The 13071-nt window shown below is 42.2% G+C and overlaps 1 protein-coding gene and 1 long non-coding RNA gene across 3 annotated transcripts in view; one reads left to right on the top strand and one right to left on the bottom strand.

The window, feature by feature from the left end:
• Nucleotides 1–13071, bottom strand: part of LOC136428566 (equilibrative nucleobase transporter 1-like) — a 31295-nt gene that overhangs the window by 6936 nt on the left and 11288 nt on the right. For both annotated transcript variants that reach the window (XM_066418179.1, XM_066418180.1), the window contains exons 2-5: nt 6367–7519; nt 3318–3364; nt 1127–1203; nt 740–832 (exon numbers count right to left, since the gene is read on the bottom strand). In XM_066418179.1, the coding sequence (XP_066274276.1) occupies nt 740–832; nt 1127–1203; nt 3318–3364; nt 6367–7070 (921 nt within the window). In that variant the 5' untranslated portion in view covers nt 7071–7519. The remainder of the gene's footprint in view (nt 1–739; nt 833–1126; nt 1204–3317; nt 3365–6366; nt 7520–13071) is intronic.
• LOC136428565 (uncharacterized) lies at nt 10546–13068 on the top strand. Its single transcript, XR_010754632.1, has 2 exons — nt 10546–11516; nt 11568–13068. It is a non-coding gene; the product is annotated as an uncharacterized lncRNA (long non-coding RNA).

Genomic DNA, 13071 nt, shown 5'->3' with positions numbered 1-13071 from the left:
TTATCTGTCTCTACGGCGGAGGAATGTTAACAAAAGCTCCGATGAAGTGAGATTAACGTCCATTCAAAAGCAAGGCTGTTGCCATGGCGACGAAAGACGAGGCCGAGGGACGGCTCCATTATGAGATTTGTGATAATTTTCAAGCAGATTTACCGGTGGCATGACAGTGGCCAAAATAGATCCCAAAAGCCACGGAAAATCTGCCGTCACTCAAACGGGGAGGAGTATTTTAATTCCACAATGGTCATGGTGCCCCTCCTCGCTTTTTGGATTCTTTTTTTTTTTTTTTGCCCACTGTCATGTCACCGGTAAATCGAATTGGGGATTAATTTGTGTAGCCCCCTTCGTATGTATTGGTACATAGTCCATGTACTGTTTATTTTCTTCTGTTGTGCTGCATTTTCTGTCAATTGTCTTGTGTACATATTTTTTTGGGCACTTCTAGTCTGAGAACCACCCCGACGCACACCTTTTTTTGGTTCGCCCCAAACGACAACAATGGTTGTCTGGACAATGTCACAGCGGATGGAAGTCAGATTTTGACAGTTCAAGGTAATTGCCCTATAATCTGCTTGAACAGTTCAACCCCCGGACTTTGTTGTTTTTTTAGGTATCAATATGCCTCTCATTTCTAAATAGCACCTTTCTTTGAACTGTTAAGCTAGTGTCTAGACGTCATAATACTTTCTTAAGCCACAGAATACACAAGACGGCACATTATTAGAGGTAAGCAACTCACCGAAAAGATGAAAAACACGGTACAAGAACTGGCAAAAAGGCCACTGAACGTCCCGAGGACCAGCGCTCTGTTCTGACTGTACAGGTTAGCTATCTGAAGGGGGAGGGGGGCAGGAAGAGAAAAGTGGTCAATTTTTTTTCAAAGTCACCATGTACAAACATTTTCACTGTGACTTCCTTAGGAATACAAGCATCATGATTCACCTCAATATGGCTTCAAAGATGCCATAAAGCTTTCCTCTCATAGAATAAAAAAGGAACAATTCTAACAGTTAACTTTACCATGGAGTACGTTAATAGATATCCTCAACTGTAAAAACAACAGAGCTTTCAAGATCTGTAAATTTCCATTAAATCTAAAGAAAAACAAAACACGTTGAAATCTCACCTGTAACTGTGCCACAAGGATGGTCAGGGCGACAGCGCCGCTGAGTGACGTAGCGAGAAACAAAAAGTGCGGCGTTTCTGCGAACGCGAGACGAAAAAAGAGAATGGATTAGAGAGAGGCAAAATGCAAAACTGAAACATTTAGGACCAAGTATACACGTCCCACGACCTGAGAGTTTGGCCCACCGCGTGTAAATTGTATGTATCATGAATTCGGGTTGGTCAGGCCTAGGTCCCATCCCTGCATTTTTCTACCAATCTCTACAAATTCACAATTCAATTAGATAAGCTCAATTTAGTGTCAATCAATAGAAGACACGGTACTCGGTAGATAGACAATTACGACAATGCAATGATTTTTTTTCTCGATAAGACTTTGTTTTAAGGATTAAGCTGTTGCAATCATGCAGAGATCAGACGTATCCCACCCGACGTGACATGTAAATATTGGCTGTAGAAACGCGCTCAAACTTCACCTTGTCAGGACAGGGATGAGAAGATGAAGGGGAGGGGGGCATACAAGGGACTGCGAGGACCAATGGCGTAGAGAGATAGCGATATCAACATTGTTAGATTTGTCCGAGTTGAACATTGTTGTTAGTTTCAACGAGGGCTATTTTACAACTGCTTCAATAGTCGCTACCGCTATGGCAGCGACTATCAGAGAGAGTGTCAACTAACAAGAATGGCACCCATGATAGTGCCATGAAGGTGTTTCATTCTTTTTTTTAGAGAGAAAGAACACTGTAAGAAGGCCAATATCTCGATAAGGAGGTTAATCAAACTTCCTCCTCGGCAAACCTTTTCTCAATGTTGACTCCACCTCGCTCTATAATCATAAGCCCTCACATCCCAAACGGAGGATCATCGTTCCTAGTGTTACAATGGACTCTATATAATTTAGCACGTTTGTTTCGGCCAACATTATTCTGTTGCCTTGCGCTTTGATGCGTTCTTCAGCAAAGCTCGCATGTAATGATGAATGATATGAAAGATATTCAGAATGCCACATAAGTACAGCACATGTCACTACACGAGTATTCTCCGTTGTATGTCCTGAAATAATCAGAATGTTCTGCGGTTAAGCCATAGCAAGTTTATCTTATGGATGACACTCGCGCCCACATTTCATGTTGATCTCTTTCTTTTCCCTAAAAGCAAAGAAAGAAGTCCCATCTTTCAGACGTTAACTTGTACTCCCTTTCCATGGGTATTTTGTATGACACCTAATGTTTAATCTACGAATGCAGCTAGTCAAAGAAAAGTTGATCGAAATAGATATCTATTATATACACCTTTTTTCCATTTCCAATGCATGTTTTGATTTTCTATAGACAGTAAAGTGTGTTTTTTTTACTTGTGCTATCGCACTATACTTGATGTGTTTAGACTATGTCATCCATAGACTTTACTTGTTGTGGCCTAATGATATTGAAAAGAAGAATTTGGGTGCGACGGAGGTGTTTCTGAAACGAGGCATTAACCCGTTGTCTTTCCCGGCCAAGAGGCGCTTGTCCTGTCGGCACCTATCATAACAAACCCCAGGGGAAAAGTTGTGCTGCCGCTGATTCTATTTCTAAAAAGACCATTTTCTTTTTTCATTTTTTCTGGCAAGTCAAACCAAATTCTGAAAAAATCCCTAAAGAATGAATTTCAGGGGAATCATGGAATCTTCCAGGAGCGAAGTTTTAAATGAAATAATGATATTCCCAGCCTGGGCCCAGCACTATAAAGAGCGCCCCACTTCTGAGGCGTCGCCATTAAATTGCAGGTGCATACCTTCCATCCCAATTAAAGCCCAAAATGCCATAGGGAATGCATTCGTGGAATCTTGTGTAGGCGGAATTTTTCGGATACTCTCAAGCCTGGTACTTTAAAGAAGGCCCCGCTTCTGAGTCGTAGCCAAAAAGATTACAGGTGCCTGTATTAATTTCCAGCGACAACACAACCTTTCCTTTGTGGTTTTATGCAATTCAGCCAATCAGCATAGTTAATTCCCTCCTTCTCTCTCCTATAATTAAAGGGAAAGCATAGATAAAACGACAGAACCGCACGCCGAGGGCACCGAGAGCTACGGCTTTGTCCATCGGTTAGTGTTGCTTTGAGTGTCTCATGAGTCCAAACATGATTTCAACAACGATTGCACTGCACGTTACCTTATGAATCCAACGACATGGCCACGCCGAACTTACCCTGCGTCGTAAAGGCAAAACATAGAGTCGACAGCCCGTACAGGATACTAGTTCAAAACAGGAACACAAGGCGAAAAAACGTTAGAATTTGTGTGGGATCTTTTTTTTTTCAGAATGGGTAGGTGGTATGGCGATGGCAAATCTGTGAGAATGTTGGTGTGTGCGATCTTGTTCGTGTACCTGTTAACAAAAGACGAAAATGGTTATTTGTGTACATTCATAATTTTTTGATTTTTATGAAAAGAACTTAATTTTTTTGCATTTTGACACAAACGAAAAATGTGAACGCCAAATATGTCGAACTGCGAACTTGCTACTTCAATTTGGTGTCATGGCAGCTTCCGACAACTTGTAGATTTCACGACCACAGTAAACACAGCCAACAATTCGTTGAACTTACAATTCAGTTCAAATTTGCTCACAATCAGTGCTTTTTGGCATGCGTTGTATATTCAACCAAGGATGTCACATTAAAGGCAGTTAAAACAAAAGTAGATCACTGTTATAGCTTATACTGAAAACCATATACAGATAATATTAAAGGAGACAACAAAGCAAAACAGTAACAGTCTGTGATCAACACATAACAAGGTTCTTTCAACAATGAAATAGCGCGTGTTATGTATAAATATGTTGCTTTGCTTGTACTAGTCGATGTGTGTTGGGCGACTCATTCGACCTAGGTAGAGAGAATGGTTAAAACATTATTCTTGAGATCTGATATCATAGTCGTCTGTTCATACCTGATTCAAAAAATAATCAAAAGATACAAAAAGGGCCTGTTGAAAAAAAAATCCTCCTGTTAGACCGATCTCGAAGCCACGCGTACCCTTTGGTTGACGGACATACCAACTGAATGTCACGTGACCGAACCCGTCTCCCTTATTGGACAAATCACTTTACTTTTGATTGGCAACCGGGATCGGTGTATGAGGGAGGAGCATGAAAATTACCCAAGGCAATACGGCAAGGGGATGAGTCTCAGAGCTAGCTACAGACAGTGAGCTACAGTAGTGTCCATCTTTTGTGAACACTTCAAGGTTACGGGTTACATGGCAACTAGTACGCCTAAAAGTGCATCTCTTCTCCATAAGTCAGAAGGACATCATAATTGAGACCAGTTCGACCAGCTGATAGCGAGGACTATCTGACCCAGAAAGAGTAGCAGGGGTTACGAACGTTGTTGGAGAACATTTTAGCGGGGAATTTTGTACAAAGTGTCTTTCTTTCCCAGGAACACGGTATCTGGGCCTGTCAGTGGTTCAAACCCCATGGCCTCTGGGTTCTGGACCAAAACACCACTAATCATTATACGCCAGACGAGGCTCCTTTCTTTAGAATAACTCCCGAGGCTAAAGGGTGACCTCAATACAGTGCTGACATCAGCTTAAAACTATGTTTGTCGTCTGCTGAGCACGCCCATTCAAAAATGGTCTCTGTTCTCTCATTTCTGTCATAAACATAAACTGAAGTATGCCCCCCCCCCCCATGCAGTGTCTTTTTTGCTTCTGACAAGAACTGTACCTACATAAACAGTTATACCTTTTTTCGAAGAATCGAGGGCACTTTTTCGTCAGGATTCAGAAAATGTTACTGACCTGGAAACCGAGACATCCCCATTACCCCATTAAACATCACAGTTGACTTCCCACGTCCATACACATTAACCTACACCATCCAAACATAGGAGGGACTGGGTGGGTCACTAAACTGTCTAGACATTTAGTAGATTTACGTGGCAAATTATGCAAAGGTAGCCACTTTAATTCTTTCTGGTTACTGTTAATCTTGAAATATTCGCAGTTTTTTGGGGATTCCACCACGAAATCGTCGTACCGTGAACAGTACGAATTATCAGTCGGGCATGCACTATCTGCCCACTGCGAACTTTGAATTAAACAAGGCCCCTTTTCCCGTTACCGCGAAACTTACAGTATTCGTTTTTTAACTCCCGCGCTCACAGCTAAGGTTAATTTAGAATAGAACAGAAAAGTTAGACAAGGCAACGGTTGAGGATTTTGTTCCGTGTTTGTGTGTTCGCAGCTATAACTCGAGATCCTTTTGATGGATTTGTTTGAAATTTTGCATGTCGATAGTTATTGAGGTCCCGATGAAACATGGTCATTTTTGGCACCGTAGCAGTATTCTCAGGTATAATCGTAGGATTACAGAACGACACCCCCATTTTAAATGTAGTGTAGTACAGTCCATTAAAACACCTGTTTGTCCCCTTATGGCAGCCTGTACAACACAAGCTCTCGCTGCCCGGAACTACTTAGCTACTCTCAAAGCAGAGGTTTGGCAACTGTTTTGGTCACTGCCTAGTGTTCAAATAAACACCTACCTCGACATAAAAGGTTTTATAGAAATAAACATTCCTGGTAAAGTAGGTACCAAACACCTAAGCGCACATAACAAACACCATAATTACTTCAATGAGGGTTTTTCCCAGGGACTCTTGTTTTAAGTGGCACCGCACCGGTTTATCACCAGGTGATCACTGGTCGAGTGAGGCGAGTGGTAAAAAAAAACATATAAAAGGAGCCCCAAAAAACTCTTGAAGTTTAGACAAAATATGTTTTGAAATACTTTTGATCATCATCTTATTGGGTTTTGAACCTTCCTTAGCGCCAACAACACTCTATGTGCCCAACAACAGAGAGACCATAAAGGCCGGGTCACACTTTTGCGATTCTTTGATGCAATCTACTGAGGCAAGTAAACAAGTGAGAGTCGTACCGCTTCGAAAACATGTTTCGGTCTGTTAGTCTTACAAAATGTTCAGACATTTTTCGTGGGCGGAACACCTAGAATACCCCTGTACTATACAGTACGACAACAGTGCGACATCAGCAAGAATTATTTTTGATTCGCAATATGCGAGTACGAAGGTTTTGAGACGGCTACGAAAAAAATTGAGACGATGTCCAGGAATGACAACGATTTTGCATGCCATGGTACATTGTAACAAAACACTGCAAAAGGTGTGACCTTGGCTTGAGGCGGTTGTCCTAGTTTTGTGACAAGATGGTATCGTTTCCTTTCTCACCTGCAGAAGATCTGCGTCTTCCGTGCTCCAAACCTGTCCAAGATGATGCCACCTGGCAAGGTAGCACCGGACAGAAGGAAGGATCCCAGTGTGTAGGCTAGGCTGAGTTGTCCCTCTTGCGCAGAACAGGTGGTAACCGCCCCTTGCGTTCTGTTGTGGTCGGTAGACCGTCCATCTCTTACCGTCTGGATCTCTGATTCTCTCGTCGACGATTCCTGCCTCGGCCTAAATCTAACCCCCCGCCATGTCCATTTCTCAGACCCCTTGTCCTGCAAAATTTCAGAGTTCCCGGCCAGAAATTCGTCGGGTACTATGGCTTTTTTATCTGTCAGCTGTCCGGCAGCCGACTCGGTCGCGGTTAGGAATGTTTCCTCGCTCAGTTTTTCTTCAGTTCTGGCGGGTGAAATTTGCTGACGGTTTCGCATGAATTTAGTTTCCGTACTGGGAGGGACTGTTTTATGTGAGTTCTTGTTTGCCGGTGTCTTGTATGCCTGATAACTTGGCTTGGCGTGACGGTCTTTGGTGGGTTGGGCGCCATGTTCGTCACACATGTGAGAGAAGATACCTTCCTGTCTCAGCACAGGTAGGAGATTCGCCCAGCCCAGGAGGATACCTGAGAACAGCACGATCTGAAGAATGGAGGAACACAGCAGCAAATGTCGACGACGTCGCACTGCCTCGAGCGACGGCGCCTTGAAACACATCGCCCCGGTCCTCTCAGTGTACGTCCCCTGTCGTTCACGAAACCATACAACACCTTATGCAACACCCCCGGACAAGTGTATACACAATAAACTTGTCAAAACACACTTCCCAAACCTAAAGTTATACCTTTACACCAGCTTTCTCAGGCGTTGGCCAAAACTGGATTGAACTAGCTGTTGCGTGACAACACTGGTACAACCACTATGATAATGGAGGTCGTTGAGCAAAAGATGCATCAAACCCTTGGAGGGAAGGCCACGTGATGAGAAATTCCGACCAACCGCACAACATTGTCAACGCAACAGTGTTCTTGTAATGGAGGCTGGTGCAAAATCCGTTCTCTTGCACGACTGTCGTCTGCAGTAACAGTTTTTGTTTTGCACTGAGAATTGATGTAGAATTTTGGTACGACTGTCGCTCTATTCCGACGACGGCATCACAGTAGAACCTGAAACAGTGAACATGAAATTGATGTTCAGATGTTGTAACATGTTATAAAAAGATTACATAACAGCACGAATTTGATGTTCAGGTGTGGTGATATGTTATAATCAATACAATAGAAGGGTCAGTAACAGCACGAATTTGGAAATCAAAACATTAAAAACAGACTGAGGGCGAAACAATGGTGGACAGAATAATGAAAAAAAATCATAATTTATAAATACTGTTTTTAAAAATCATGTTTTCTCATATATTCAGGGTAAAATCTAGGGCATTTTCTAAGACAATATGGTTTTCCAAGCAAACATGATTTGACGGAAACCCTAATAAGGGACAAACTAAAGGACCCTTTAATAATTATCTTCCGACAATTAAGATAATTGGAATTAGACAAGTTTCGGAAATTCGTCGTGTGCTTCTTTTCAGAAGTGGTCACTTGGGGAAACTACCTTCAGTCACTAGTACCAGTACTAGTAACGTACATGCAGCCCTGCGGCGTTGTACATTGTAGTGCGTTGTTCTATTGATACAAGACGGACCACATCCGGGATCGTCCTCTAATATTCAAAGACTTCTGTTTGCATATACGTATATGAGGTGCCTTGGGCGCCGTAGGGGAGAAGATCGAGAGTGAGTGAGTGAGTGAGTGAGTGAGTGAGTGAGTGAGTGAGTGAGTGAGTGAGTGAGTGAGTGAGAGTGAGTGAGTGAGTGAGTGGGCACCTCCAACGATCGATCTGTAGGAAAAGTTGTCATTGAAACAAACAAGTTCGCAAAGTACCTCGACTATAACGAAAGATATACATTGGAAACGGACAAAGTTATGAGTACTAATAAGTAACAGGATGAAGGGGCCGAGCCGCAGGTAGCCTGAATTCAATCAAGCCTCATGTGACCGCTCGCCGCCCTGTAACCACCTCGCGGGGAGGGGAGAGAAATCCCCGGACAGCTGGAGTTTGCATTATACAGACTAAGCCGCAGGGTGGTCCGGGAGACAAGCCTTCCTAGAAGTGGCAGATTTCACCCCTTCATGGGTCATTCGCTACCACAAAACTAAGAGCTCTGACATCCGTCTCGGTATACTAGCCTGCATGGGTGTCATCTTAGTTTGCCTCCATGAAAAATGGAGGTGTAATTTTTACTATGTTTGTTTGCTTGTGTGTGTGTATGCTTGCGTGCGTGTCCGGCGGAATATCTTAAGGACCTCTGGATTGATTGCGATGATATTTGGTATATTTGGTTCTTAGGTAGGTGTTGTGATTCCGTCGTCAAAGGTCGATTTTGGGTCTCCATGACTCTCCTGGTGGTCGACCTTGGTACTGAAGCAGGACTGCTATGGAACTACAGGGGGGGGGGGGTATTTGTGTAGAAATCTTTCAAGGTATAACTGACCAAATGAACGACGAATTTCCACAATAGCTTAGGCAGAGTTTTACACAATGAGCTGCAAACTATGCAAACAAGGACTCAGTTTGCATAATTAATGAGGAAAGTCTATAATTCCATTATTTTTCATAATAGGACTTTAGGCCACAGAAAGTAATTTTTATGGATGACATCAGCGCGCTCATTAATTTTTGCCTGATTTCTAAAAAAAAACAAGAAATTTCATTGCCCTCCGACGGTGGTCAACATGCCAAAAATTGGCAAATATGCCTTGCATTATATAATGTCCTTGGTTGTAGTTAATTGAGATGTATACACAAGGTGTTCCATTGCATATGAATAGCCAGTGTAGTTGCTTCAGATGATGGTACAACAAGCTCTTTTCTGCATTTGTTGTAGTTAGTCTATTGAGATGTATGCACATCTACAAGGCCATGTTTACTGTTGAATCAAGGGGGCTTTATATTATATATGAAACCTCATTGGTTGAATACAGACCTGTTGGTCGGGTTATCATATTTTTGTCGCCTCGATTCTTGTTTAACAAGATTTATGATCTCAAAATTTGAAAATATAAGAATCTTGTTTTTTTTTTACCTGCCTTGTTTTTTTTCGCCCTATCTCATATGCATTAGTTTTGGAGTCTGTGGAGGATGTCATCCATAAAATCTACTTGCTGTAGCCTTAGTACATGGAACTGGTTATGAAAAGTAAACATGGAATTCTGCTGAAGGACATTTACACATACAATATGTGTAATTATGGTAGAGAAGACCATCCGTAAAATAGCGTTATTTGCATACTCAATGAGAAAAGATCAAACGATAAAGCTACAAACGCTATCCATATTTCATACAGGTCTGAGGCATCCTAACTAGTTTACGGTAAAGGGGGGAGAATGGAAGCCCCGGTAATGCATCGGTCCCAATTGGAAAAATGGGCCCCGCCGGGTAGCTTACAGGCTCCGGGGCTGTTTCTTTTCTTTTTTTTCTTCACTTTCGGGCGTGTCCCCTACGTGGCCCGTGAGAAACCCTGTGGCTGCTGGGCGGTATGTTAGTATCACATCGATATATGTCCCGTGACCTTTGATCTGATCATGCGACGTGCCTATAGGGTGTAGCGTTAGGAGATACATAACACAGACACATGCAGACGGACGGACAGATAGACAGACAGAAAGACAGGCAGAAAGACAAAGGGGCAAACAGACGAACCAAAAGGAATACTAACTTATTCAAGGGAAGTCATGGTTTGCTGGGTTTTTTTTATGATTTCGTTTTGGAGTGAGCCTCTCTTGTTAAAGGCCGCCAATACACTTGACCTGACTAACTTCTGCTGAACATAGCATCAATAGCAACTCACTGACAGCTTTAAGCCCAGGCCTGGAGTGGAATAGCAACTGGTTTAACCATTGACCGGGTGGATGTTGGGATATTTACCCAAAGACGCGATGTAGCCACAATAGCGCAAAACATCTGAAGAATGATGTCTCCGGTACATGTATTAGGTTCCCCATATGTATGGAAATATCCATACCAAGGTCTAAGGCTAAAGAAAACAAATAATTACAAGCAAAATGGACCGAATACTGGGTCGTATCCAAAGAGTATCACCGGTTATTTCATCATCTTGGATGTACCGATTTAGAATCAACTAGACTGGCCGTCATTTGCTTTAAGAGCAAATTCAGGATGTTTCGCCCATACTCCTCATGCAAGAAGTGGGCTGTCCCAAAATAACTCCTGGGCAAATCCAAGTTTCTGCATAATTTATGCAAATGAGGTCCTCATGAGCATAAGTTATGTCCAGGTGCTTTCACCTTTCCTACATGTACCTACATGTACAAGATGACATCCACAGCTTTTACAGTAAGGGGAATACAACATCATGCATAAATTATGCAAGTGAGGTCCCCATTAGCATATGTCATGGCCAGGCGTGTGCACCTTTCCTAAAGCTACCTACATCTCAAATATGACATCTGCAGCTTGTATGGTAAGGGAAATACAAGTTTCAGCATAAATTATGCAAGTGAGGTCCTCATTAGCATAATTTTTGGCCAGGTGCATTCACCTTTCCTAATGGTACCTACATCTTAAAGATGACATCCGCAGCTGCCACGGTAAGGGAAATACAAGTTTATGCATGAATTATGCAAATGAGGTCCTCATTAGCATAATTCATGGCCAGGTGTGATCACCTTTGCTAACGGTACGTACATGTCAAATCTGACATCTGCAGCTTTTCCGGTAAGGGAATTACAAGTTTAAGCATAAATCATGCAAATGAGGTCCTCATTAGCATAATTTATGGCCAGGTGTGTTCGCCTTTCCTAAAGGTACCTACATGTCAAAGATGACATCCGCAGCTTTTACGGTAAGGGACATACAACTTCATGCATCGATTATGCAAATTGGGTCCTCATTAGCATAATTTATGGCCAGGTGTGTTCGCCTTTCCTAAAGGTACCTACATCTCAAAGATGACATCCGCAGCATTTACGGTAAGGGACATACAACTTTATGCATACATTATGCGAATTAGGTCCTCATTAGCATAAGTAATTGTCAGGTGTAGTCACCTTTCCTATAGGTACCTACATCTCAAATATAACATCCGTACCATGTAACATAAGGTACATATAACTTTCTGTAATACCATTAGTAGAGGTACCCCCTGACATCTGCTTGGTTTTAAGTCCCAGACATGGGTTCAGTGTAGGAGGGCTTATGTTACAGTATGACCTAGTTCTTGCTGGCCCCGACAGAAAATAACCAAAAATTGCATCAAAAAATTGCAAAATAAATCATTTTGAAGTAGTGTATGCCAAAAAAAATAATGGGGTCCTTTGGGTAAATATCCAATGCACAACTAAACCAAATTTCAGGTCCTCAGGTTTCAACACCACGGCACTGGAGGCCATCATGTGCGACTTTTGTCTGAAAATGACCAAAAAACCTCCATAAAATCATTTTAAAAACTTATATCAAAAAAATTTTAAAAGGGTCTAGGGGTATACACGTACTCTACCTGCATACCAAATTTCAGCTAATTTGGTCGACGGACGACCGAGAAGAAGCGATTTGAAGGTTTGACAGGAGAAGAAGAAGAAGGAGAAGGAGAAGAAGGAGAAGAAACCTTACAAAAACTAGACTGGCCGTCATTTGCTTTAAGAGCAAATTCAGGATGTTTCGCCCATACTCCTCATGCAAGAAGTGGGCTGTCCCAAAATAACTCCTGGGCAAATCCAAGTTTCTGCATAATTTATGCAAATGAGGTCCTCATGAGCATAAGTTATGTCCAGGTGCTTTCACCTTTCCTACATGTACCTACATGTACAAGATGACATCCACAGCTTTTACAGTAAGGGGAATACAACATCATGCATAAATTATGCAAGTGAGGTCCCCATTAGCATATGTCATGGCCAGGCGTGTGCACCTTTCCTAAAGCTACCTACATCTCAAATATGACATCTGCAGCTTGTATGGTAAGGGAAATACAAGTTTCAGCATAAATTATGCAAGTGAGGTCCTCATTAGCATAATTTTTGGCCAGGTGCATTCACCTTTCCTAATGGTACCTACATCTTAAAGATGACATCCGCAGCTACCACGGTAAGGGAAATACAAGTTTATGCATGAATTATGCAAATGAGGTCCTCATTAGCATAATTCATGGCCAGGTGTGATCACCTTTGCTAACGGTACGTACATGTCAAATCTGACATCTGCAGCTTTTCCGGTAAGGGAATTACAAGTTTAAGCATAAATCATGCAAATGAGGTCCTCATTAGCATAATTTATGGCCAGGTGTGTTCGCCTTTCCTAAAGGTACCTACATGTCAAAGATGACATCCGCAGCTTTTACGGTAAGGGACATACAACTTCATGCATCGATTATGCAAATTGGGTCCTCATTAGCATAATTTATGGCCAGGTGTGTTCGCCTTTCCTAAAGGTACCTACATCTCAAAGATGACATCCGCAGCATTTACGGTAAGGGACATACAACTTTATGCATACATTATGCGAATTAGGTCCTCATTAGCATAAGTAATTGTCAGGTGTAGTCACCTTTCCTATAGGTACCTACATCTCAAATATAACATCCGTACCATGTAACATAAGGTACATATAACTTTCTGTAATACCATTAGTAGAGGTACCCCCT

The sequence above is a fragment of the Branchiostoma lanceolatum genome, chromosome 2 (genome assembly GCF_035083965.1).
Source record: "Branchiostoma lanceolatum isolate klBraLanc5 chromosome 2, klBraLanc5.hap2, whole genome shotgun sequence".
Taxonomy (NCBI): domain Eukaryota; kingdom Metazoa; phylum Chordata; class Leptocardii; order Amphioxiformes; family Branchiostomatidae; genus Branchiostoma; species Branchiostoma lanceolatum.
This window is presented reverse-complemented; position numbering and strand designations above follow the sequence as displayed.